The following is a 26,270-nucleotide window of genomic DNA, read 5'->3' on the forward strand; positions in this document are numbered from 1 at the left end:
CGGGTCTGACCCTGTCGCCGGTTCACCTTCCTTGGACCACTTTTGGTAGGTCCTGACCACTGCAGGCCGGGAACATCCCACAAGAGCTGCAGTTCTGGAGATGCTCTGACTGTCGTCTAGCCATCACAATTTGGCCCTTGTCAAAGTCGCTCACATCCTCCTTACGCTTGACCATTTTTTCTGCTTCCAACACAAACTTCAAAGTTCAAAATGTTCACTTGCTGCCTAATATATCCCCCCCACTGCCAGGTGCCATTGTAACGAGATAATCAATGTTATTCACCTCACCCGTCAGTGGTCTTAATGTTATGGCTGATCGGTGTATATTGTGTGTTAGCAAGTTGTGGAAATTCAAGACTCACCTGGAAGAAAACATAAATGCTTTTAGTCCTATTTAGAACACGGGGTAGTGGTGCACTTCAGCCTTTTTGTGGTCGAAATGAATATTACAACAACAAACATAAAAAAAACTTTTAAAAAACTTACCAAACCTTTTTTTTCCCCCTGTTTTCACAAATGAAAAAAATAACATTGAAAAATTCACCTGCCAAAACTTTTTTCCACCTGTTTTCACAGATGAAAAAAAATTCAGGAACATAGAAATATTATCCTGGTAAAACCTTTTTATGACCTGTTTTTTTTAAGTCATAATTACAGGAGAGAAAACAATTTAGATCAGACTTGAGAATGGATCAGCTGCATTTTTTTCTCATTTCCTCTCAGGGCTTCTCTGTCATCATCAACTTGAATCTCTGTGTGTTGAGACTGTAATTTTTAATTCTATGTTGTACGTAGCACTGTATGTCGAATTTAACATTGCTTAATATTAATATAACTGTATGTGCTGCATATGATTTGTGAACATAGAGACTGTTCACTTCAAGTATATCCTTTGGGGACCAATAAAACATATGTCCTCTCGTTTTTTTTAGAGATGGAGATACAGGAACGATTAGAATGGGACGGATGAGACGGATGGGCGAAGTGAATGGGAACAATTGTGGCAATGTACAACTTGAGTGTGTGTCAAAGATGTATCATTGCAACTTCCCTGAAAAAAATACTTTAGTGAGTCATTGGTGTACAATCATTATGAAGCAATATTAACTAACAGCTCCACATCACTGAACGATGACTTTTTCTCAAAACAAATACTGTACAGAACATGTTGGGGTCCATTCTTATGCAAGTACAAGAAAATAACAACGAGAGCCACGTCAATAGCGAAGCAATGTAGAGATGTTGCGGAAACTGGGACGATGCTATGCTATAAATCATAATTCTAAGAGAAGGTATCACAATGATGTGACTGAAAAAAGCAAAACAAACTTTGAATCCACTCACCACAGATTATAATCTCACAAAAAAGGCAAACATGACATCAATCCATCCTACCTTTCTCAACATCCAGCAAGGATGCAACAAGAAAACACAATTACTGCAACAGTTATAGATGGATAAGCTAAAACAACCATTTAGTTGAGCCTACGGGGAGATAACGCTAAGCCTTTTCTGTAGGGTTAAACACCCATAATCCACCAGGATGAGTGAGGGGCAGGTATGTCAAGTGGTAGCGCTGTACCATTAGCTCTGGTCTGCATTAGCGCTAGGCTTGGTTAGGACAGGTGGTGGTGGCAGTGTGTGATTTGTGTGTGTGTGTGTTAAGAGGCCAGTCCAGAGCTCTGGGTGGTGTCCGGTTTCCCCATTCACCCCCGACACAGATGGGTGGGACCCTCCACTGGGCTCCTTTTCTCATCCTCCTGCTCACCATTAGAAAGGCCTGGATCATACACATTTTCCAACTCCTGCGAGGCTAGGAACTGACCAAACCAGCCACGATAGTGCAACTAATAAAATGCTGCAATAGAGAGCCTCCCTTGAGTTCCATTAGCCTCAGCCAGACAAGGCTTCTTTCATCTATCTTTCAAAAAAGCTGAAAAACTGTGTTTTCTGTCCACATTCTCAGCTAAATCAGTCTCTACTATTGTACATGCTAACTGATGTTTTGAGAGCATACCTGTGACTAACATTCACAGCAGCTGTAGTTAAATACTAACAAAATATTTGGGTAAAACTTTATGATAACCATCATTTATAAATTATAAATGAATGGTTAATTAAATTTAGCTATTCTACTGTTAACAAACAACTAAATGCTGATTAATCATGTTTACTTATTCATAGTAATGATATAATTTGTTATTTGTCGCACACATTATAACATTTTATATTCTATATTATCAGTATTTGTTAATGATTACAAAAACATTTGTAAACCTTTAAGAAACTGTTTGTAAAACATCTATAAACATTACATAGATAGATATTTGTAACACTTTGTTAATGGTTAATAATTGGTATATAAACCGTCTATAAACATTATTTGGATGGCTATTATAAAGTTGCAACTGATGATTATAATACCTTAAAAAAAAAAATGTAAAGCATCTATAAACATTAATTAAATAAATAGTTATTATGTTGTCACTGGTTAATAATTGGTTTCTGGTCCATCTATCTATGTAATGTTTATAGATGTTTTACAAACAATTTCTTAAAGGTTTACAAATCATTTAGTCATCACTAACAAATACTCAATATAATATATACAATTTTGCAATGTGTGCAACAATAAACTGATAATACTTTACTAATGTAATCAGAATGTAATTGTTATTGTCTCATATCATCTAGGATACAATGTAGAAATTATAAACTAATTATGTCATATTACAAAAACGAATGATGAAATTATAGCATTACTAATAATTATAAACAATTATTAACGATCATTTCACTGTTAACAGTAAAAGAACTATTAACAAAGTTTAATTAAATATTAGTTTACTATTTAAAAATGATGGTTATTAGAAAGTGTTACCAATATTTGCTATTTCATCTGAATTTTTACAACAAGGTGCTTAAATTTTGTCTTAACTGGTACACAAAGTTAGCTAGAGTATGGACAAAAAGCACATTAACATGCTTTTTAAGTGATTAAAGAAATATTGTAAAATATTTGAGAACTGAAAGCTAGTGGAACCGATCTGGTGGGTATGACAAATCCATCTTTGAATACTGAATGATCATATTTCATCAATAAATGCAATACATTGGTGCACCTACTTTCCCCTTGACTTGCTTCAGATACTTTGACAACCCCAGAGGATGGGCATCAACGTTTTGCATTAAATTCTAGTTGTAACCTAACAAAGGCCAGAAAAGTGAGTCGATGGATTTCCCACTAAATGATTGTTGAATGTTGATGCAATATTGAGCCCACAAAAGCTTGCTCGCTGATTCAGAGGGACTTGCATCAAAACTTAGATTTCTAGATGGCTGCAAACATATCAGAAAGATGTGATATCACCTATGTTTGGCTCTACTGGAAAAGAAAAATACCATTAAACTTACAGTATATATTGTGTGGATTTCCATGTTTTTAAAGTAAGCCAAGTTAGGTGAGGCTCGTCTAATTAGAGTTAATTTTTACAGCAGTGTGAAAACACGTTCTGTATTAAAAAGGGGAACAGAAATTGGCTTTACGTCATCAAAGACTAACAAAGAACAATGTGTTGAAACAAAAGGAACGACATCAAGCAAGGCGAGGTACCGTAATATTTATGATGAAGGGCATGATGATAAATGTGCTGGTGATATCTCTGCATGAAATGCAAATGAATGACGCATTGTGGCACCTTGCTAGATCTGCTTGCTATTGTAGGGTAGCTAGCTGTACTTATTAGAAAAAAAGTACATGAAATAATGTTCACTACAGAATTCATACTGGCTTTTAAACTGCAGATCTAGTCATTTCTATCCAATGTTTCCAATAAAGCTTTTTTTTCAGATCTTTCCAGTATAAGTTAGTATCACTATAAAAGATGAATCTTAAGACAATGGAGCTTGTTTACTTGGACCCCATCAGTTACTGTAGATAGAAATTAATGACAGGCGTACAGAGCGACCACCCCCTCAGAAGGAGGGCCAAACAGATATGAATCAAGACGTGTGAATGATACAACAGCACTATTTCATTGCCTATTGGGCAACAGGACAGGAAACGAGGACAGTTGCCAGGTTGGTGGAGACACACGTTACAGGACAACAGACATATTAACAGACATACCCATTGGTCCAAATCGACTGCCTGCTTGGCAGAGAGCAAGAAGGGAAGGGGAGGGGAGGGGGTGTCAGATAACAAATAAAAAAATCATAATAAAATAAAAGCAAAGAGTCCATCTACGGTGCTCACATAGGCTGAAGGATCATTATGTACAGCAGTGGTTCTCAAACTTTTTCATGATAAGGACCCCTAAATATTAGGTCACGGACCTTCATTTGATAATATTTCGCTTCGGGGACCTCCATCTGAAGAGTTGTTAGATATGATTAAGACCAAAATTCTATAGTTGTCAACTACAATTGAGGAGATAAGCATGGAGGAAGTGAACCCTATGATCAGAATAGTCACTCTTAAGACTCTTATTAACATTGGGCTCACTAATACAGTGAATGAAAGAGTGCAATGAAACTATTTTCATTTTTCTGGGGACCCCCTGGAACTCCTTCAAGGTCCCCTGAGGGTCCCTGGACCCCTGGTTGAGAACCACTGATGTATAGTATTATTGATGATGGAAAAACGCGCAATCTGCGATCATCCATATTTAAACAAGAAAGTAGCCCAACTAAAAAAAAAAAAAAACTAAAAAAAACACTAATACATGGACTAACAGGTCGGTGCTGTTACAGGTTTGAGTACTGTTAGTAAATATAATTATCAAAACAGGCATATATTTCAAATTATGATCAGTTGATGAAACACATAAAACCCTTATTTATCATCCAAGGCAAAATCTTGTATGTATACCCCTTGTAACCGTAATATATTATAATAACAGTGGAATAAAAAATGTGTTACAAATATGAGCTTTATAGCTGGGGTTTAAAACTGATTAAAATTATCTTTAGGAAATATGCTTGGTTGCCCTCTTACTCACAGTCACATGAGAGGATCAATAAAATGTATAAATCTGAGTCCATTACAGAGACTGATCTGGTACCTTTTAAGCTTATTTATTTGTGCTTTAGAACGTTAACGCCGTGAAACAATGAGAAAATAACTGTTTTTCTCTCATTCACAGCACCGCCGCGATACGTCTCTCTTTGCCTTCTACCGCTCGCCTTCTCAGCTCGTTCGCACGGTCTTTCTATCTTTTTTTAAACGAGTCAGGAGCCTAACTTTACTTTCAATGTTATCAAAGAAAAAGAAATGTTCTCCCCTCGTCCTAAAACGGTCCTACTACTATACTAGAGTACTTTCTTCTTTATGAATGAAGTGGTACACGAGTTGAAGCCGTTGAAGCAGCAGTGCCGTGTTTGTGTTTCACCCAATCAGCGGCGGTCATCCCTGCAAACTCCACTCCGAATGTTCGGGGTACCCCGATAAGGGCCTTTTTTCGAGGTAAAAAGGCCCAATAAAATGTCCCCACAACTTAATTTAGACCCTGTTCCCTGCAGTCCAAACGCAAAGAGTTCCTCAAAAGGTTCTTAGTTCCGGGGGGGAGTTCCTGCGGTCAAAACGGGGCTTTTGTTGCAATATTGGACGTACAGATTATGTTGGTGCTCATTTTCTCATGTAACTCAGAGTAAGAAAGCAAAGCTGCATATTTCTAAAGGTGTCACAGTGTTCCTCTCAGTAAAAGGTATTGAGGAATCCTAAACTAAAAGAAAATTGTATGCTTAAGCAAATCTGTCAACAAAATCAGATCTCAAATCTACAACCACAATCCTAATTGAAATAGAAGAATTCAGTCCTGTGACAGAGAGAGAGGGACAGGAGATAGGCACAGTAGAATACATAGTGAAATGAAAGATACATATTTTAGCAGCCTGAAATATACTTTCTACCAAAGTATATATCTCTATTCGTCATTCATGAGCCATTTCCTCTACTCGATCTCTCACATTTCTTTATTCCTGTTTTTGAGTCCTACCTCGGTCATCTCCACTGTGTTGGCCAACATCTCCTGCAGAGCGCGGACCGACAGGGACTGCGTCAGAATGAAGCCACATATGGCCAGGTCCGGGGGCACATTCTGCAGCACAGATATAAGACAAAGTTGATAAAAACGAGGTTACACACAGTACAGGACGAAACAAAAAGGGAGGAAGGGAGGGTGCCAGCATCTTACCTGAGCGTTGGATGTGGGTTCCAGGAAGCAGAGACGGTTCCCGAAGCCCTCGCAGGACAGACACAGCTTAATCTGCTCCCCCTTCATGACGGAGGCAGTGCACTGCAGAACGATCTGGTCATCCTGCACCCAATACACAAACAGACACTTTGATTCACTGGCCTTTCATTTTTAGGACACATCATGTTATGTTCCCACCACTAAGTTCAACCACACACTTATTTCTCTTTCATTTTAGCAGCTGCTCATCCCTGATGATATGCCAGCTTTTTCTTATTTTAGCACATATTGTTTTGTGTTTTTATAGCACTTCTTGAATAAAACTGGCTTGGCTTGACATTTGGTGCAGGCATTGTTGTGTACAATACTGACCTTTTATTGACTAAAGTGACATGTTTCATAAGGAGTACAGAAGAGGAAAACTTGCCTACAGCACATAATAGAAGAAAACAGAGCAAAATAAAAAGAGGCACTTTCTGTACAGTACACAATGACTACAAATATACTACTCTTTAATGGTTGCTCTTTATTTTCAAATGCATTTGCTTTAACCTTTTAGTTCTATTTAGATCATCATACTCACTTAGACACACTCAACACCCTTTATTTATTGAGCCTATACTTTTTAAAGACTTTCGGAGACGTGCTTTTAAAGTTCTTATTGATACAATTTTATGTAGACGAATATTAAAAAAATAATAATAATACATCCACAGAGCTTTTAGAAAGGTGCCAAATAAAAGTGTGGCTTTTCCTCAAAAGAATTATTTTGACTGTAAATGAATCATTTGGCGGGTCCAAAATTAATGTTTTATTCATCTCTGTGGAAGATATGTGACGTTTGGTTCTCACTTCTAACAAGGCTTGTGAGCCAATAGTACAACAACAGTGGTATCACATGGTATCTCTGAGTCATCAGTTAGTGAGGAAAAAACTGCTGAGATTGACGGTAAGTGCATGGCAACGACTTGTTGTGAAGTAAATGTAATGGAACGGGGGAGGGAGAATGCGACATCTAGTGGCTGAATGTTATCAATGTTATCAATGGCACCTTTAAATCTAAAGCACCATGAGACTGGATCAACTCACTCAGATCTATTACTTCTTTACTTTCTTCTTAATGTGTTCACCTAAAATGCTCTGTTTTGATTGTATTTACCTTCATTTTAGCTTATAGGTAGGTAAACTTAGTGCTTTTGACATAATGTTATTTCGTCTGGCATTGTTAATTTATTTTATTTTTCGTTAGATTTGTTTAGATGACCCTTGTAACAGATATGTAGTGTTTTGTGTCACTTGGATCATTTCATTTTATCACTATTACTATTATTTATGTATTTATTTTTGTTAACTTCCATGTTTTTGTGTCTTGAAAATGAGATGGTGCATCTAAAGGGGTTTATCCTCAAATTCAAATTTGAAATAAATAAATTAAATTAATGTGTTTTATCCCATTTACTATAAACCATTACTTTTTTCATTGCTGAATGCATTTTCTTACATTTATTTCCACACTATACGGACCATCAATTAGCAAACTTACTTTAGCTATGTTCTCCATCACAGTGAACATTAAGTCTACATTCATTTCTGACAAAGTTATGTTATTGTAACGTAAGGCAGTGATGACTTTTCAAATCGATTTGCACTTAAACTCCACTGCCATACAACAGTAAAATAACTTAGACATATGATGCTCACTGTGATGGATTACACAACTAAAGCAACAGTCGGCTAAATTCTTGTTCATATAATACAGCTCCTGTCAGTAAAAGCCGGTACAATAGCTAATAGTTAACGCTAACAGACAGTAATTTGTTGCTCCTCGTCAATGCCCGGACCCTCCTGAGACTGGTGTAAATACAGCGATAAACACCCCCTCCCCTGTGAAACCCACACCTGACTCTCAACATTCTCAGCTGTTCCTTCGACTCAGTCGTTACGCAAGTGGATCCATCACTTAACCAGAATGATATTCCTCTCTACGGTTCTGGACAGATTCCTGACTTTTCTCCCCTCTCACCTAACATCTCGTGAATCATTCTGTCTTCTCGTTCTTGACCCGCTCACTGTCTCGCCCCGGTGATTCAGCACCGTCGATGTGCCATGACTTATAGTGTTTAGGAGGATACGCAGGCACTTCAAAGCGAGGCCGAGGGGCAGCGCAGGAGTTTGCATGTCTATGTTTATGGCACGCAGCAGGAAAATGGAAAGTGATGCAGATCAGTGACCTCATAATATGTACTCCTCTCTTATACCCAGAGGCCTCTAGTGTTTCTTTGGCTGAAGAGAGTCCCCTCTTCCCTTTGGCTGGGATATCATCTATCTTTCCTCAGCCTTGAAATGTCTCCTCTGTCCTGTCCTGTCCTCGTGTTCCCTGCTTTGCACTGTGGAAAGTGGAGCAACGTGCCCTCTCTCCTTCACTGCAGACATGAGCAAACAGGACTTTTGAGCAAAATCTGTAAATCTCTGAGCTAATGTGCAAAAGAGAGTTCTCGAACATGTTAAAGCAAAGTGGTGGACTATCTTTCCCACCAACAATATCTACCAACAGAGGTCAGACCATTTCATTGTTTTACAAGTCACAAATAAGTCTCAAGTCTTTGCACTCAAGAACTAAACGTTGAGTTTAGTCTAAACAAGTCATAATGCGCTCTTCACCGATTGTAATGTCATTTCAACAACAGAGTAACTGGTCCCAACTGGCTCTCACTAACATAACGTTAGTTCTTCATAGTTTCCTCCTGCAACTTGATTCCATGACTTCCGTGTCTATGAATAAACCTAACATCCACCAGTACCGGGCAGTTGATCGTCTTCGTGCACACACTTTATAATCAACATTCTTTTTGATATTTCGGCTTGTGGGAAGGTATCAAGTATTTTTAAGTCAAAAGGCTCAAGTCCAAGTGAGGCCACGAGTCATTGGTGCTAAAGTCCAAGTCGAGTGGCAAGTCTTTTTTTAATTTTGTCAAGTCGAGTCTAAAGTCATCAAATTTGGAGCCTTTGTCAGAGTCTGACTCGAGTCAAAGTCATGTGACTCGGGTCCACACCTCTGACTACCACTCACACAACTCCAAAGCTGAGTATCAGAGCAGTAGCTTTATGCACCACGACAACATGGATCTTTGTTTACCAGGACTGAATATAAATGACGAGTTCTGAGACCAGGTGTCACTGGAGAGAAATTGTAATTTCAAAGAAAAAAAAGCGCTGTTGGACAGGGCTGAGTAAGAAGGATAAAATGGGCTAAACTGGCCATGTTTTGAGGACAGCGCATACGGACTCAGACTGCAGTACCCATTAAGGAGATAGGGTCGAGCTTGTGGGTGTCTAAAAGCAGACTGAAGTAACCGAGTGACTCATTGCTCCGAGACAAGATGTGCGATCGGATGACAGCCGTAGACGATATATGCCCCAATGTTATACGGCAGGGCTGCCCAGTGGCTTCCATCTATTTCTACAGCCACAGTCTCACATGGCAGCTTTACTCTGCTTCAATCACTCCACTCCACTCCACTCCACCTCTGTGGGCAACACCAAAAGGCAGAGGAGCCAAGGGAGGACTGGGAGAGATCAGGGGTTCAGGTGCTAGACAGGCACAGAGCCGTGGCCTCAATGTTGCAGACAATATGTTTTGTAATTTCTTTATCAATTTTTCCTATATGCAAATCATTTTGTAAATATGTTCTGGAAAGTGTTATAAAAATAATTATTATTATTATACAAATATATGATCTGGATTTTGATGGACTGCTGAACAAACTACAAATCCTCACGGTAAGTGACCGTGGGAAACATTGTGGGAAGCCATTAATAAAAGTAAATAGGGTTTTTCATGGGTCTGTGGATGTCATACAATAAACTATTATTATAGTAAATAGGACAAGGAATCAAGCTTTCATTCATCATATCAAGAGAAGTGATTCTGAAACTTGTGCTGCAGTCAAATAAAAAAATGACGTCCTCATGTCTTTTCCTAACCACTTTTCCCTGACCTCCATGTTTTTTTCTTTGATTTTTTAGCAACTTTATTTTTGAGTTTGCTCAATGCTGTACAATTCAAGTAAACAGAATCACTCCTCCCAAGAAGGGTGTTTCTAATTTATCCATAGTGTAAAATTAAACAACAATGACAGTTATTGATGGCCGAATGGTGCGTCGCTTTGAATGGTGCTGCCGCAAGGAATTGTGTGACGGAATTTTCTCCTTTTCTTTAGCAAAGGATGGTTCAGTGTATACTGTGCTAAGGGAGATTGGAAAGGAAGCATTGAAGCACCTTTCTTTAGCATTTAGAGAATTCGACCAGCTCTTATCATGGCTGCCACTTAAAGCTTCAGTGGGCAACTTTTTTTGGCACAAATATTCCATAATATATAATAATAACCTTTCAGCATATTGTAATTCAAGTGTTCTGAGAGAAAACTAGACTTCTCCTCCTCATTGCTCTGTTTTCAGGCTTTAAAAAATCTAGAGACTTTGGCCAATCACAAGTCATTTCAGAGAGAGAGCGTTCCTATTGGCTGTGCTCCGGCTGGTGGGCGGTGCTTGGTATTTCCTCAACTTGATCTCAACATGGCTGCCGGGTCACAAACCTTCTCATTTTACTATTAAACAGTACACTACAAGATGTTTCTGAAAACATTTGAGGCGAGAAATAGGCATTACAGTAACAGAATATTGATTCATATTCGATCGGCGCTGCCTAGTTTGACCGTTTGATCGGAGTTCTCGAGTGATTGACTTGTTCGGTCTGTGAAATCCTGCAGATGCCATTAGGAGCACCGGAGGACACAGAGGAACATGACTTTTTTCAGATTACCTGTCTCATGAACTACTGTCAGGATATAGTGACTGTATTTAATCATATTTGCTCTATTTCTACCCACTGCAGCTTTAATACATCCAGGTAATTTCACTCACTTAGGAACCTTCCTAAACAAAAAAGACTATTCGACCACAGCTTTGGTGAGTATTTCACAGACTTAACCAGTGAAGTATGATATGAAGCACAAGCCAGAACCTTGAGAAAATGGCTGGTGGAGCAGATGAACACATAAGCCTCAGTCAGCACTTTGTTGGTGCATGGCTGGACCTGTTATTCCACCCTGAACGTTAGGGCACTGAAACTTATAATAGTACTCTGTCAAGCGCATCAGCAGCTACAGAGCTCTGTCCTTCTAAGAGTCGCACTCAATACGACCCATGTGAAAAGCTGACTTAGAGACCACACAAACTCTTGGGCTTAACTCACCCTTATATTAATAGAGGCAGCTTGAAGGATGTGCACCTGACGCTTTATTGTAAGCCAACCACAACTCCTGATTATTTGTTAATCTCATATGACCGTATCTGAGCCAAGACAGGTAGGAGGTATTGAGTGAAAGCCAGGAAGTGCTGGTTATCTTCACCCACCTGACCTACTGATCTTAAACCTGGGCAGCGGGCAAAGATAAATAAATGAAACACAAATGTTGTTGTCCCATCAACATGGTGGGTGTAGGGTTACAGCCAAACCATGTTTGGACTTGGCGGGGGCAAAGCATCCGGGCTATGTGGATGTCCGGGGTCAGAGGGTGAGGTTGAGACAATTGGATGTAAAGTGACAGACAAATAAACACAACTAGTGTGCGCAAATAGAGGTGTGTAATGCAGCTGAGATTTACAGCCAGAGGCACAGATAGCGCCTGAAAGCAGACACCTTTGTATATTCTCTAGGGTCTTCTGGTGCACACGCAGACTGAGGATAGCCAGGGTTCCCCAGACTAGCGGGCATGCTGCCCGCCCCACACAGGAAGCAAACAGATGCAAAACGTTGAGAGATGTCCGCCCTCTCCGATCCTATCATACTCTGCTAAACTAAGACAGAGGTAAGACAGGATGGGCATCAAGGGGTAATTATACAACTGGGAACGTAGCTGATGCAGTTGTTGCTGTGGGCAGATAGTGTGTTAGATTGTTTAGTTTGGTGTGCATGCAGTGTGCAATGTGACGTCATATTCGTTCTGTATCCATCAACAAAAACAAACCACAGCGAGCCAAAATGAGAAAGTAGAAAACGGCAGAGGGTTCACGTGGCTACGACCTGCACCCTCACATTTTACATCCAAAGTGGTAAACACTACACGTCCAGTAAAGTATGGAAACACTTTGGGTTTCACACATTGACAGGAAAGCAGAGCTAGACATCACGGCTAAAGCTGCAAGGAATCCATTGGTACCAACCATGTCATACTAGCTTGTCGCGAAGGAGGTAAAATAACGCTCCAAAATTTTGGCGAGGAAAAACTGGCATGGCCGTTTTCAAAGGGGTCCCTTGACCTCTGACCTCAAGATATGTGAATGAAAATGGGTTCTATGGGTACCCACGAGTCTCCCCTTTACAGACATGCCCACTTTATGATAATCACATGCAGTAATTTGCCATGTTATGATTTGAGCATATTTGTTATGCTAAAGGCAGTACCTGTGAGGATTTCTGGACGATATTTGTCATTGTTTTGTGTTATTAATTGATTTACAATAATAAATACATACATACGTTTGCAGAAACAAGAATATTTGCCCACTTCCATGTTGATAAGAGTATTAAATACTTGACAAATCTGCCTTTAAGGTACATTTGAACAGATAAAAAATGTGTGATTAATTTGCGATTGAATATTGTAATCGGTTGACAGCCCTAGTGTCTTTATTTATTTTATTTGCAAGTTAACAGGGTAATTTAAAAGTAGTTTTTACTGTTTCACTAAGATTTCTTTGAATCTTTATTTCGGCTTATGACTGATTTCTAAATATTTTCATCTCAATATTGGTTTACTATTTAAGCCTTTCACATTGAGACATATATCAAATTCAGAATTGACAAAGTGCCACATCCGCACCACAGAATCACCTGTCGCATAATCAAAATCACTTATCAAATAAATAATGATGAATAATAATGTCCATTCTTTTTCTTTACGGTCCAGATTTCTGCCCAATCAAAGTGTGCTGATACAGGCCACCTCAGGACATTGATTATATTTCTGCAGACATAAAAAGAGTGAGGGACAGCACATTGCACAGTATGTGGGCGGAGGAGAGGAGCAGTTCAATAAGGCAGAGGGGAGAGTGGTGATGGGGGTTTCCCTTTGAAAACCAGAAGAGACCATACAGGTGCACTATCAGGATCCTTCATCACACATTGCAGTCAGGGCCTTGTGGCTCCCTCCCACACTCTCCTTAATCATGCACGCTCATGTTTTCTCCTCTATTTTGTATGATAAAGAATGTAATCTCCCAAACAACCTTCCTATTTTCTCCCTGACTCGTTATTTTGTGTCGTTCTTCCAAAGACTTCCAAGGCATTAAGAGTTTAGACTCTTTTCACGGTCCTGATAAAACGTCCACCCCCAACACCTGACACGGTAGATTGAGGGTTATGGGTCTGTGCTGCCTGAGGATATGAAGAGAGTCACCAAGTGTAAATATAAGGTCGGCTGAGGGTTTAGGTTACATACACTACACACCATCTCTTGTACATATCACCTCTAAAATAGCCAAACCGTCTCCTTAATTCACCACTGTGTCAACAGAATCAGATTTAGTTCTGAAGAAGTCCCCCTTTTTACTGCAGATAGCTACTGCTGCCATTCCAAGAAACTAAAGGCCCTGACACACCAAGCCAACGGCTGGCCATCGGACAGTTTGGGGCTGTCGGTGAGCGTCTGTCGGCCTAGTTTTTTCAGTGTGTCCCGCACCGTCGGCTCTAGTCTGCCCGTGTCTGAGATTTTTCGTCCAATTCAGCATGTTGAATGCTAACTGGCCATCTTTGCAGTGTGTTCCTGTGCAACTTGTCGGCCAAGACAAAGGCGACGTGAGGCGACGCAACAGTTGGCCTTCATCGCCGCTACATGTAGTTCTTTGATGTCGGCTTGGTATGTCTGGGCCTTAAGAAAACAGGCCTCACTGTCTTTCAGGAATTAGAAGGTGAATTGATGGATGGTTAAGACTAAAGAGGGACCACAGTTTTGTTTTCTTTTGTATTTAACATTTAACAATCTAGAGGAAAAAACTGTTAGGTGTAACCTGAACCCAGTCCAGCCCAACACTGAGATTTATGAGGAGAGTACATATTCAGCTCAACCAAAGTCTCTTTGTGGACTCTCTTTTCTACCCTTCTCTCTCCCATCTACTCTTTGTCTGTAACACTGTGGACATTTATAAACCTGTTTCAGAGAGTCATATTATGGGGGTAGTATTCTAAATGTGCCATATATTGAATACTCATAAAACAACTTGCAAATTGCCTTTTTTCTTGTCATTTTACTACAGTTAAGGGCTCACAGGATCACTGATGGCCTGACATATGATAACCCTGCAGTCCATTAAATCTACTCAAACCTTTATAATGATGAATAAACAAATACTTAAAACATGTTAACAACTAACAGAGACCGTCAGCAGCATGTTCAGTTGACAAAAAGCTTTTACTCTGTTGCATCAAAGGTTTCTTTCCCTCTGCTTTGGCATCACAATACAACAGGCCTAATTCATTTCTACTCAAGTACTGTGGAAATGCATTAACAACGGGCTTAATAACCTGTGCTAGGTTGATTGAAAGAGCCTCAAACACCTACACTGAAAATGTTGAGGAAACAAATTATGGAAATAGTTGCATGTGAAAAGATGCTGGGAAGATTGAACTGGAAGAATGAAATGATTAAAGAACAATGGGAAAGCTTTAGTGGGTCCGGAGTGAGCAACTCAACCTTATCAAGAATCTGATGGTATTATACAGTACGTATGTAATTGTTGGTATGTGCCAATGCCCAATGCATTATTGTAACCACCACTGTTTTGTTTGTTTTGTTTTTCACCTTTTTGTTGATATTACTCCAGTTATAAAACTCAATAAAACTTCAAATTATAAAAAAAATACTGTGTAAATGCTCAAGTTTCCATCTGACTGGTAAACATGTTTATGAAATGTATCCTGTTCCCAGCTTAGGAGAAAAAGTCTCTGCAGACTGGCTGATAGTGGGTCACCAAACAACAAACCAACAATTATTTCATTTATAAATAAATATAAACACCATAGGCTATATGCTTGTGAAAAAAAAATCCTATGCAAAATGTATCTGTGAAGAAATTAGTGCCGTTAAAACAAATTTGCGTTAAGGCATTAACTTTGAAAGCCCTAATTTCTATTCATTTCTGAATACAATATGAAACTTTATTAGTAGACTCTTGAAACTTGCCTTACTGTAATCTATCACAATAACCACATTAAGTTTATCAAAGTTACATTATGGTGAGAAGTAAAGCTGTGCAGACCTTTACCAAGTACCAGGCAATGATAATGTGACAGTGACACAAATGAATGTGGATTTGATGTATAGTGTACTCAACTTCAAAAAGAATCAATAGTGTGCTAATTGATTTACATACCATTTCATTCCATGAATGGGAATCAAATACTGCAACAGTAAGATTAATACATCCAAACATCTGCTCTGAGTTATACGTGATATAATGTGTTATGGATGACTGGGTTTTGTTATGACGTACTAAAGTTATAGGTGGCTCGAGACTGAAAAGTTATTGTGCTGCATTGAATCATTGCAAAAAAATCTTTCAACTGCACACAGAAGAGTGTCCAGAGCATTTACAGCTTTGTCTTTTTCACATTCTGCTTCTGCTGCCGTCTCTCTCACTATTTTGTTGGATGTACTTGTACTTTTTCTCTGTACTCTTTATTATTTCATTGCAGTTCCCTTTTCCATTACCTCTACGCTCTACCACTCTGCTCTGGGCCTTCCCCCCCTCCACTCCTCTCCTATTTTAGGTGGCTGCACCTGTCACTATCACATTCCCTCCTTCTGCTGACCAGCAGATACTTAGAGGTCTCACTTAGAGATACTTGTCGCACTTGGAGAATGAGCGAGACTCTCTTGCTCACAGGGAAGGCACTGAGCACAGGAACAACTAACTTCTAATGGACAAAAAGCAAAAGCGGAAAAACAACGAATCACTTCCCAAAAAAACAGATTGCATTTAAGTTACTAAAGTGGGGCAATTAAAGGACAGGTATTGTACCATTCCAACGTCTCTTAAAGCTTAGGTTACACATTTCAGCGACACTGATAACAGAATTAGGGTTCAAATCTGGAGAATGGCTACAACTGCAAAAGATCCATAAACTCTTCTGATAAGGTTACTAAGAAATACTATGTTACACTTTATGATTTTCACTCACAGCTAAGCTACCGGGTACTCTATTCTTCAACAGCGATAATTCACAAATCCGATTTAAAGAAACACTGATGCTGAATTTCATTGACACATATTGTTTTGACAGCCCGCACACACAGGCTTCATTCCCCTCCGGCTCAGTTAAATTGCTACAAACTACCACACATCAAACATTAAACAGCCTCTGCCCTTTGAAAGACGATAAGTCTGGCAGACAGCAGCAATTCAAAGGAAAACACTGTTATAAATAAATTATTTTAGCTGGCCTGAATCCAAAATCCATTCCTTTAAAAAAGTCTATTTGCCTTAAGAGTAAGTAAAGTACTTTCCTGACCAGCAGGCCTGTTTAAAACAGATGTGTGGTCCAAAAATTTAACATGGGAGTGAGTTAAGACGCAGATAGAGAATTTAATGTGCAAGAAAAGCAACATCCCATAGTACAAATATCCTTGAACCTCCCTTCAAGTTCACAAAGCCCCAAAAGTAGTTTCAGCCCAGCCTTTGCTAAACCTTCTTCAGTTAATAACACCATATTGTCCCATTTCTCTTTCAGACAGCTTTTGCAGCATTAATCCAAGTGCCTCAAACCAAATGACTGCACTGGATCCAAAACATTTTCCTTTCTGGCAAAACTCTGGTTGCACACACATTCTGGAAGATTTTGTGCATCTTGGAACAAAGTACCAGCAGTGAGAAATGATGAAGCAAACACTGGGCGTCTGGACTTGTTTAGCTGCAGAACACTTTATGCTATACTAGCTTCTAAACGGCTTTAAAAATGACCAACACCAGAGGTTTCGCATTTACAACAAATCACATCAACTTTATATCACTGCCAGCTATTTTGAAAACCATGCTGCTTTGTTTCCATTAGGGCTTTAAATCGATTAAAATAGTATGTAATACTTTTATCAACATGGGAGTGGGCAAATAAGCTGCTTTATATAAATGTATGTATATATTTATTATTGGAAATCAATTAACAACACAAAACAATGACAGATGTTGTCCAGAAACCCTCACAGGTACTGCATTTAGCATAAAAAATATGCTCAAATCATAACATGGCAAACTGCAGCCCAACAGGCAACAACAGCTGTCAGTGTGTCAGTGTGCTGACTTGACTATAACTTGGTCAAGGGACCCCTTTGAAAATGGCCACGCCAGTTTTTCCTCACCAAAATTTTGCGCAAGTTTAGAGCGTTATTTACCCTCCTTCCCGACAAGCTAGTATGACATGGTTGGTACCAATGGACTCCTTCGTTTTTTTTAGCTTCTAGTTTTGAGCCGTGTAAGATTAACACATAAAAAAATCATCAGCAAAAATGTAATTAAATAGCGTGTATTTTTGTTTTTATTTGTGTGTGGTTAAAACATGGCCTGGTAAGTTTGGGAGAAGGTGAACAGATTCACGATGAGGTTAGTCCTAAATTTAATAGTTTGACTGACTTATTTTTAATTTAAACTATTCAATGTCTAGTTTACAATCCCCCTCACTTCGACATCTTTGAACTATGAGTGGCAACATGGGGAGGAACACAAGGGCCCTTCATGCAGAAAATATCCCTGGATCCTTCTAGTTGTAAGGTGACAGAGCTAATCATCCATCCTCTGCTCACACACACACACGCTTGCATAACAGTTGTGTCACTTTACTTCTGCAGGATCCCCTCTCTCTCTCTCTCTGTCTTGTGCCTGAGAGGGCAGACCAGGCCACCTGTTTATTGTGTAAACTGCTGTGACCAAAGCAAGCAGGCTAACAGGTGCTGTATATGTGTGTGTGCGTGTGTTGTTGCCCCGCTGTGGATGTGTTCATCCCCTGGGCTCAGCACTTCTAAAGCCCTGTTTCACTGGCACCCTCCCCACCTCCCTCATCCCCGTCCCTCCTCTGCTGCTGTCCCAAAACCGCCTACTGCTGGAGCTCACTGATGTACACACTGTATGTGTGTGTAAAAGAGAGAGAGAGAGGGGACAAAGACAATTGAGATAAAAAAAAAAAAAGAATGGGGAGATAATAAGCAGTAAAATATGTATCATAGTTTTTGATTTCCTTGATCAATGTCATCTCAACTGTAACTGGAAATTAGCATCTTAAAGAAAGAGACAGTGAGGAAAAGTGGGGTTAAAGGTGCTCAATACGGATTTCAGAGCTATCTATTGCCTCCACATGGCTCTCAACATGGAGACGGCTGAGCCAGCGGCTAGCAACTAACGGCAAAGAACGTATATTGCCAAAAAAGTGAAAGCCACTTGTTCGTTCCATTGCAACATCAGCACGCAGCAGCAGAGCTATGAAACACTGGTTTCATCTCTTTGTTTCTGTAGTCTTTGCTAATGGTGCTAACAATGTTAACAGTTAAAACAATGGCAACAGTGCTGACAGAGCTAACAGTGTTAACCTGGGGGGGAACCGGAGGGTGGGCGCTACGCTTCCACGACAACGCCGTGGGTCTGGGCAGCGTTATCAGCGGTAACCGCCGTGTGAAAGCAGTGCAGAGCGACGGCCATTAGCTAGCCACTGGGACAAAACAAATACACTCACATGCACTAAAATGCATGCGTGGCCAGCTAGGTAAACAAAGCACGGAGAAGCTCATATTATAACATACACAGAGGGAGTGAAACTTCATTCTCTGCTCAGGTAGACATTACTCCACTATATCTTTACATTGCAAATAGTTGTTTGCTGCTATATTAATGCTCTGGATTTCAAATGTAGCACCTTTAACATTTATGCAGACTATAGTTATAGGATACCCTGTAGGGGCAGTGGTGTAGAGGGAAATGTTTAGAGTGTTTTTTTAGGCGGCCCCTCAGGTCTTAATGGGTTAATGATGACCAGTTGAAGATCCAAATAAGCTTCCAGGTAGACACAGGTAGGTGGACACAGGTAGGTGGACAGGCAGCCAGGTGCAGGTACAGGTATGGGTAGGCTGGTAAGCAGGCAGACAAGCAACATGGCAACAAAGAAACTCCAATGATCTGACAACTGACTGGGGAAAAGGGGACTGGTATATGTGCTGAAGGGGTCTGAAAAGAGGAGGCGGGCATTGGGACAGATGAAGGCAGGTCAGGGATGACCTTTCATCACATAAATCCAGTATTGAATTCACTTATCGAATCAGAATCCTTTCAAATATCTTATTAAATCAATTTATGTTTAACTTTCACCAAATTAAGTAATGAAATTGACGAGTAGATAAGCTCAAAGGTTGTGCCTAATAGATTACACATTTGCTGTTGTATGTTTGTTGTATGTAGTGATTACTCTAATTAGCTCTTTGATAATTAAACAAAGGTGCACAAAATAAAGATTTTGGTAATAGAGCTTAACAAATGTGGGTATTGTTCCAACTTGGAACTGAATTATTAGAACCCAACCCTAGAAAGCACTGTCTAAAAGTCACTGGTGGAGCATCTGAGTGGTTAAGACGCACACACTAAACATTTTGGCGCCAGGGACCCCTTACGGGAGAGAACATTTTCCAATGACCCCCTCTTAATTGTAACAGCGATTAAGCATAATGCTTACTACCATCTGTACTCTTAGATGACATTGGAAGAACTTGTATTCTAAAACCAGTGAGTGCTCCAGTGAGCACTGCATTATTCATTTGAACATGTCTACAGAAAGTCTGGGATAAATGTTGTTGAAAATTTAAAAAAACATCTAGGTTGTTTTCCCTGCATTTCAAAGACGTTACTTCAATGTGTAGTGGGACCTGTGTGACATTGAAATATAGTTGTAAAAGTTATCAAAACATATGTAACCTTGACATAAAAATCCCTTTTCAAACGAATCCAGCCTGGTTTTAACCAGGACATCTCTTCACCTTTTAACCCGCAAATCAGTGCTTCCTGCAAACAAAACGGCCCGTACAGTTCTGACAAAAGTTACTATGGCGTCTGCAGGATTGACAGTCACAACAATGAACAAGATCTCTGCTCACTTGACACGCACAGAAACACCCACATCTACACACACACACACACCACATCTCCCGAAGGATGCTGGCAAGTAGGACACTGACTCCTCTGGTTTCTCCCTCCAGAGTGTGTGCACTTATAGTGGCACAGCACACTAAAAAAAGAAACTGCTGTTATAGACTGGAACTCAAATACCCCTTCAAACTCTCTCTCGCCTGTGTGATTCACACCGCATATGTGGCATCGTGAAACAGTGACACAGCTTTCACCGGCTGAGAAACGGGCACCATTGTATGAGTTCTGGGTTACCTGATGTAGACTCTTGTGTGTTTATAGCACAGTGAGACATTTTAGCAGGTTTCTCTATGGGCTTTTTCTAAAGAGAAAAGGAAAGATTGCTGGCTATTGCAAGCTAAGCTGATCTCTTGACAGCTAATGTGGGGGCTCAAGTGCTTGCAGGGAGTTTTTATTTAGGGAGGAGGTTGAATACCATATAGTTCAACATCCACTTTGTTTGAGAGGAAGGAGAATGTAAGTAACCTGCTACTGTATACAGCAGGTGCCATGGCTAAGCCCCGCCAGCTAGTGTGTAGACTGTACAACTATTCACACTCAGCACTGTATGAGTCACAGCCCTGGGCCATATTAGAATAACACAATAAAACCCAGAATAGAATAGAGCAGCACTGCTGAGTAATCTGTGTGTGGTCTTTTGTGATGTGAAAACGATCACTGGAGATGTGCTGAAGGAGCCCAAAACGGATAACATTCCCCCCCCCATCTGTCACACGGAACAGGAATCAGCATTTAGAGGATCTAATCTCCTCTTCCTTTCTTCTCTTAAACAAAACAAAAAACATGGGGGAAAAAAACACTAAAAGCATTGCCTTACTCCCAAACTCCCACCCTCACAGCTTTTCATCTGATTTGGAAGATTCCCAGCAGGCATGAAAAACAAGTAGAGTACCAGAGAAAAGGATAAAGTACTGACAGAATTACACTGCTATCGTACTTTTTTTTCAGCTCCTTCCTCAAATAGACACAACAACAGGTTTCTCAATCTGTAAGAACACCTACATGCTCACAATTCCTTCGAGTGGGGAGGAGGACAAGCCTGAATACTAAAATACTGTAGAGAAAATATGTCTTATTATTGATTACTTAGCTCATAAGCATGACAAGATAAACCTTGTACAATCAGGATACAAGAGAGCAAATAATAAAGAGCAACTGGCGGTGAGGTAAAGTACATTACAATGGAACAGAAGTTAACTTAACCTGAAAAACCTCAAGATTGCATATCTGATTTGAGTCCCTAGTGAATTTCTGTAAAGCACATACATTTTTTTAGCGGTTTCCACAACGTTCACCCTTCACTGCTTGGTCTTATTTCATGCAAAGGCCATTGTTCAAAGATTTAGACGCAGCTTTAGTAAGATTATACCTTTCACAGATAACTCTACACTTGTGCAAGCAGAAAAGCTGCCCGTCACAGTGAAACCCCATACTTTGCCAACTAGGAAGCATGTTTTGTATGGTATGCTGGCATCATATGAAACTAGAAATCCTAAGGAATCCAGTGGTATGTCATAATAGCTTGTCACGAAGGAGGCTAAATAACACTCCAAACTTACACTACATTTTAAACTGGCATAGCCATTTTCAGAGGGGTCCTTTGACCTCTGACCTTTAGATATGTGAATGAAAATGTGTTCATTCACACATCATTAGATATGTGAATGAAAATGAAAAAGGCAACAACACTGACAGCTGTTGTTGCCTGTTGGGCTGCAGTTTGCCATGTAATGATTCGAGCATATTTTTAATGCTAAATGCAGTACCTGTGAGGGTTTCTGGACAATATCGGTCATTATTTTGTGTTGTTAATTGATTTACAGTAATAAATATATACATACATTTGCATAAAGCAGCATATTTGCCCACTCCAATGTTGATAAGAGTATTAAATACTTGCAAAATCTCCCTTTAAGGTACATTTTAAGCAGATAAAAAATATGTGATTAATTTGCGATTAACTATGGAAAATCATGTGATTAATCGCAATTAAATATTTTATTTCAATTGAAAGTCCTAGTAAAAACATCTTAAATATTATTTTTTCTCATTGCCCAGGACTCTGAAAGACCAGCAGGCTAGCTGTAGTTATCAATACACAGTTAGAATGTGCTAACATGTGCCTAGCTTTAAGCTCACAAAGACTATTCTTTGGGAAAACAAAGGACTTTTTTGGAACACAATTTTTTTTTTTGAATATATTTTGTTGGTATAAATCTCATCTAGGGTCCATTTTGAGCTTTTTTATCACAAGTTTGTTATCCTAAACTTGACACCATGGTGTGATGAAATGGCTCTTCTGTTAATTTTTTTAAAGATTTCATTAAATTGTTATAGGATGATGACTTCTAGCTAAACCCCTGCTGAAAAGCGAGCCTTGGTGACACACAGGCTGTGAACCTTCCATGGCAGGTTATGTAACTGTGAAAGGATTATATCAGGTGAATATATGACTACAGTCTGCTGCCCCAGCTGGTCCAGGAGAGGCAAGAACTCCTCCATGCTCCTATTCCACTCCACTCATCACACCTCCCACCTCCATTATAACCCAGGGAAAAGCCCCAGCAGAGAGAAACAGCTGACTCACACAATGCCTCCCATCGCTGGCCTCTAATTAAAAGACTGATAGCACAAACCATTTGGTGGATGTTTCAATCTCACAGCACCACAAGCACCGCCGGGGATTAAACCCCTGACCCCGACGGTGTTAGTGTCAAAGAGAAACCCATTGAAGTACACAACACATCAATAATTTACAATAGAGCTGCATTGTTTTTTCCTTTTGAAGTGTTGGTGTCTAATAGTTTCATCCTAACTGGGCCTCTTGAACCAAACAAAGGACAAACCCACTGAAGGCATTCAAAGCGTTCGGCCTAAAGTGTCTCACAATTCATCTCCCAGTTTCTAAAGAGGAGAAAATAGTTTTGTAATAGAATCGACAGCTGTGTTGCTCTGTAATGCCGTCTTGTGGATATTGTGAGTGGACTCTACAGGCTCGACAGGAATCCCGTCCATCAGTATAATTTGCTTGTGGGTCTTTCTGCATGCCGCTGTCTGGGCTCTTTTGTACTTGAACTATTATTATTTCACAGCTAACTAGATTCAAGTGGCAGTGAGGGAAACGTTGCAGCGACTGTAGTGGTAAAGTAGAGCTCCACTTTAACAGAAATACATTCCACTGTGGAGGTTCCGTTGATGCTCTTCCTCTCAAAGACAAACTATGTGAGCGGAGACGAGTCCCCTGGATGTTCCTCACATAATAGAAACAGTATTATTGCTTTATTGGCTTTCATTGGAATTGTATCATGTTATTGGTAAAAACATTAATAAAATGTTTTGTCTAAATTAATTATTCCAAGCAAATTGTCATTAAAAAACAACTTGAAGAGTTTTGTCTGATGAATGAATACAAATCTTAATTATTATATTTAAATAATATACTGCTATTCTTTTGATACTGATTTCAAACATATTGTTGAGCTCTAGATGGAAATACTAACTTGTGCAGTAACCTATGCTCTTCTAGGTGATTACTACTCAACATTAAAAAAAATGTCATCCTAATTACCTTTTTTTAGGTTTAAAGGGTGGTAGATTAAAGGTTCAGGTGCATGGAAACAAACGGATTCAATGAAAAATAATATATTCAAACCACTTTAATTTAGTATTTATCTCAGATACTGCATGCTTACAGTATTTATCTCTAGCTCTGGAAACCCATTTCACCAACTCAGCTGTTTTAGGTCATTTTTATGGGTCCCCCCCCCCCATTGAGTGCGACACTGTGAAGTGGATACCTCCACTGTGACTGTGTGTTGGCTTCTCCAAGGAAGACATGCAGCCTTTGGCCAGCTGTCCCCTCCAGGCTCTGGGTAGCTTGTTGCTCTGCCTCCTCGCCCCACACTGACAGGCTCTACTTTCCTCAGATAAAAATAGATAACGATGCTAACAGATGCACCAGCCCCTGTCTATCTATCTGGGCTCACACACACACACACACACACATATGCTTACACTTACACTGTTACCCACCTATTCTTAAACACAGGATATTCTTGATGTAATATAGAGGAGATTAGGCGAGACAATGAGCAGTGCATTCTGAAAAGATCTAATATGATCACGTAATGTGGGTTAGATTTCACACGAGATTAAAGGAATCAATTATCAAGTTTAAAGAGAGCAACTAATAAGCGGGTCATGGCACATTCAGGGCACCGCAAAAATAGTCAACTATATAGAGAAGCAGGTCTTGGCTCAGAGAACTGCAACTACAGATTAGACCTTAAATATCCAATGCCAGAAAAGCAAATGTGACACAAGTGAAGAAAGGGTGAAACCAAAGGAGCTATGAAGTTGATGCTTGAAGATCATGAGTCCATTTTTGATCAGGAGTTGAATCACGTAGCGTTTAGATTAATTGCTTCTCTTCAGTAAAAACGAATCTAATTTCCTCCCTCGCTGTTCTCATAACTCCTCATCTCCGCCAGTGCAGGTTCCCAAAAAAGGAAAGTGAGCAGGACTCACCGTTCGCAGGAACTGGATCTCCTCCTCTCCCTCTCCCCCTTCTGCCATCCTTCGCCGAGGGTTATTCGCAGCTCCTCGGGAGAAAAGAGAAAATCCTTCTGTTCAGGATTTTGATTTTTTTCTTTTTATCTCCTTTGCTACGTCCCTCCCTCCCGCTCTCCACGTTGCACCTTTCTCGTTGCTGTACCCCTCTTTCTCTCTCTCTCTCTCTCACACACACTCTCAGTGTCTTTCGCTCTCAGTGCTAGTGTGTGTGGGTGTGCTGGAGGACAGCATGAGTCCTGTGGCTCTCACGGTGTTGTGAGAGAGAGTGACGGGAGGCGAGGCTCTCTCCGGCTCCTCTCTTCTCTCGCCTTGCATCCCCCAACCACAGATGAGAGAGGGAGGGACGGAGGGAGGGAGGGAGAGAGGGAGGGAGGGGCAGGCACCTTGTTACACATTTACACGGCACCCATCCCACCGTGCCACCATGTTTGTAGAAGTGGGCCACTCCCTCACACAGGCTGACCCCCTCCAACACACACACACACATCCCTCCCCTCCCTCCCCGTGTCTGAGGCTATAAAAAGAAAGGGGGGTGAGGACTAGCCTTTGGGGAGTGTGTAGTTAGAACAGATGCATACACACACACACCTTGACTCTTCAAAGTGAATAGATGCACTGTACAAAAATGCCTTCAGAATGAGGTGCATGAGTGCATTAATGCTACTGTACATTAGCTGCTCTGCACCCAAAGGGAGATATTTGGAAAATTCAGACAACTGTATCAGCTGACAGTCAGCTGATGAGGGTGTATCAGTGTAATGTTATGATGTGTCTTCACAGTTTATCTTGGTCTCTGAAGGAGTAATGCAGGACAGATTCATGAAAATGTCTTCTTCAGCGTTCGGTTGTACTTAGCTCCACCCTCTAGTGTCATTTCTGGTTGCAAAAAAACAAGATGCCAAACTCCAGGGTTCAAACCAATGGGTGACGTCACGGTGACTACATTCACTTCTTATACAGTCTATAGATAGGACTTATTTTATGTTACTATTATTAATTAATCTATTGTTGAACTAAACTTGATATGAAAAATTGAAGAGTACAAATTCCTGAAAACTTGGGTTCGAATATTTCAATATTTGTGACATTATATACAACAATCAAAGATAAAGTTGGACACAAAAACTTCCTTAGTTAAAAAACTCAAAATCTGGTAATCTGCTTGATCAGGGCTGTGTGGACGTGGTTCGATCAGATTTGAGTGATAGTGACTAAAATCAGGTTCAGATGCTTATGCTGTAAAATTCAGATTAGTCAGTGCATGGA

The 26,270-nt window shown here is 40.0% G+C and overlaps 1 protein-coding gene across 16 annotated transcripts in view; it reads right to left on the reverse strand.

Annotated features, from left to right (window-relative positions):
* The window catches only part of ryr1b (ryanodine receptor 1b (skeletal)), a 106,858-nt gene that overhangs the window by 78,901 nt on the left and 1,687 nt on the right, over nt 1-26,270 (reverse strand). For 9 of the 16 annotated variants that reach the window (XM_074640201.1, XM_074640195.1, XM_074640190.1 and 6 more), the window contains exons 1-4: nt 24,960-25,308; nt 6,195-6,317; nt 5,997-6,098; nt 4,130-4,150 (exon numbers count right to left, since the gene is read on the reverse strand). In XM_074640201.1, the coding sequence (XP_074496302.1) occupies nt 4,130-4,150; nt 5,997-6,098; nt 6,195-6,317; nt 24,960-25,007 (294 nt within the window). In that variant the 5' untranslated portion in view covers nt 25,008-25,308. Of the gene's footprint in view, nt 1-4,129; nt 4,151-5,996; nt 6,099-6,194; nt 6,318-24,959; nt 25,309-26,270 lie in introns of those variants that run through there. The other 7 variants (XM_074640203.1, XM_074640202.1, XM_074640204.1 and 4 more) reach the window with 4 other exon arrangements.

This window comes from Sebastes fasciatus, chromosome 7 (genome assembly GCF_043250625.1).
Source record: "Sebastes fasciatus isolate fSebFas1 chromosome 7, fSebFas1.pri, whole genome shotgun sequence".
Taxonomy (NCBI): Eukaryota; Metazoa; Chordata; class Actinopteri; order Perciformes; family Sebastidae; genus Sebastes; species Sebastes fasciatus.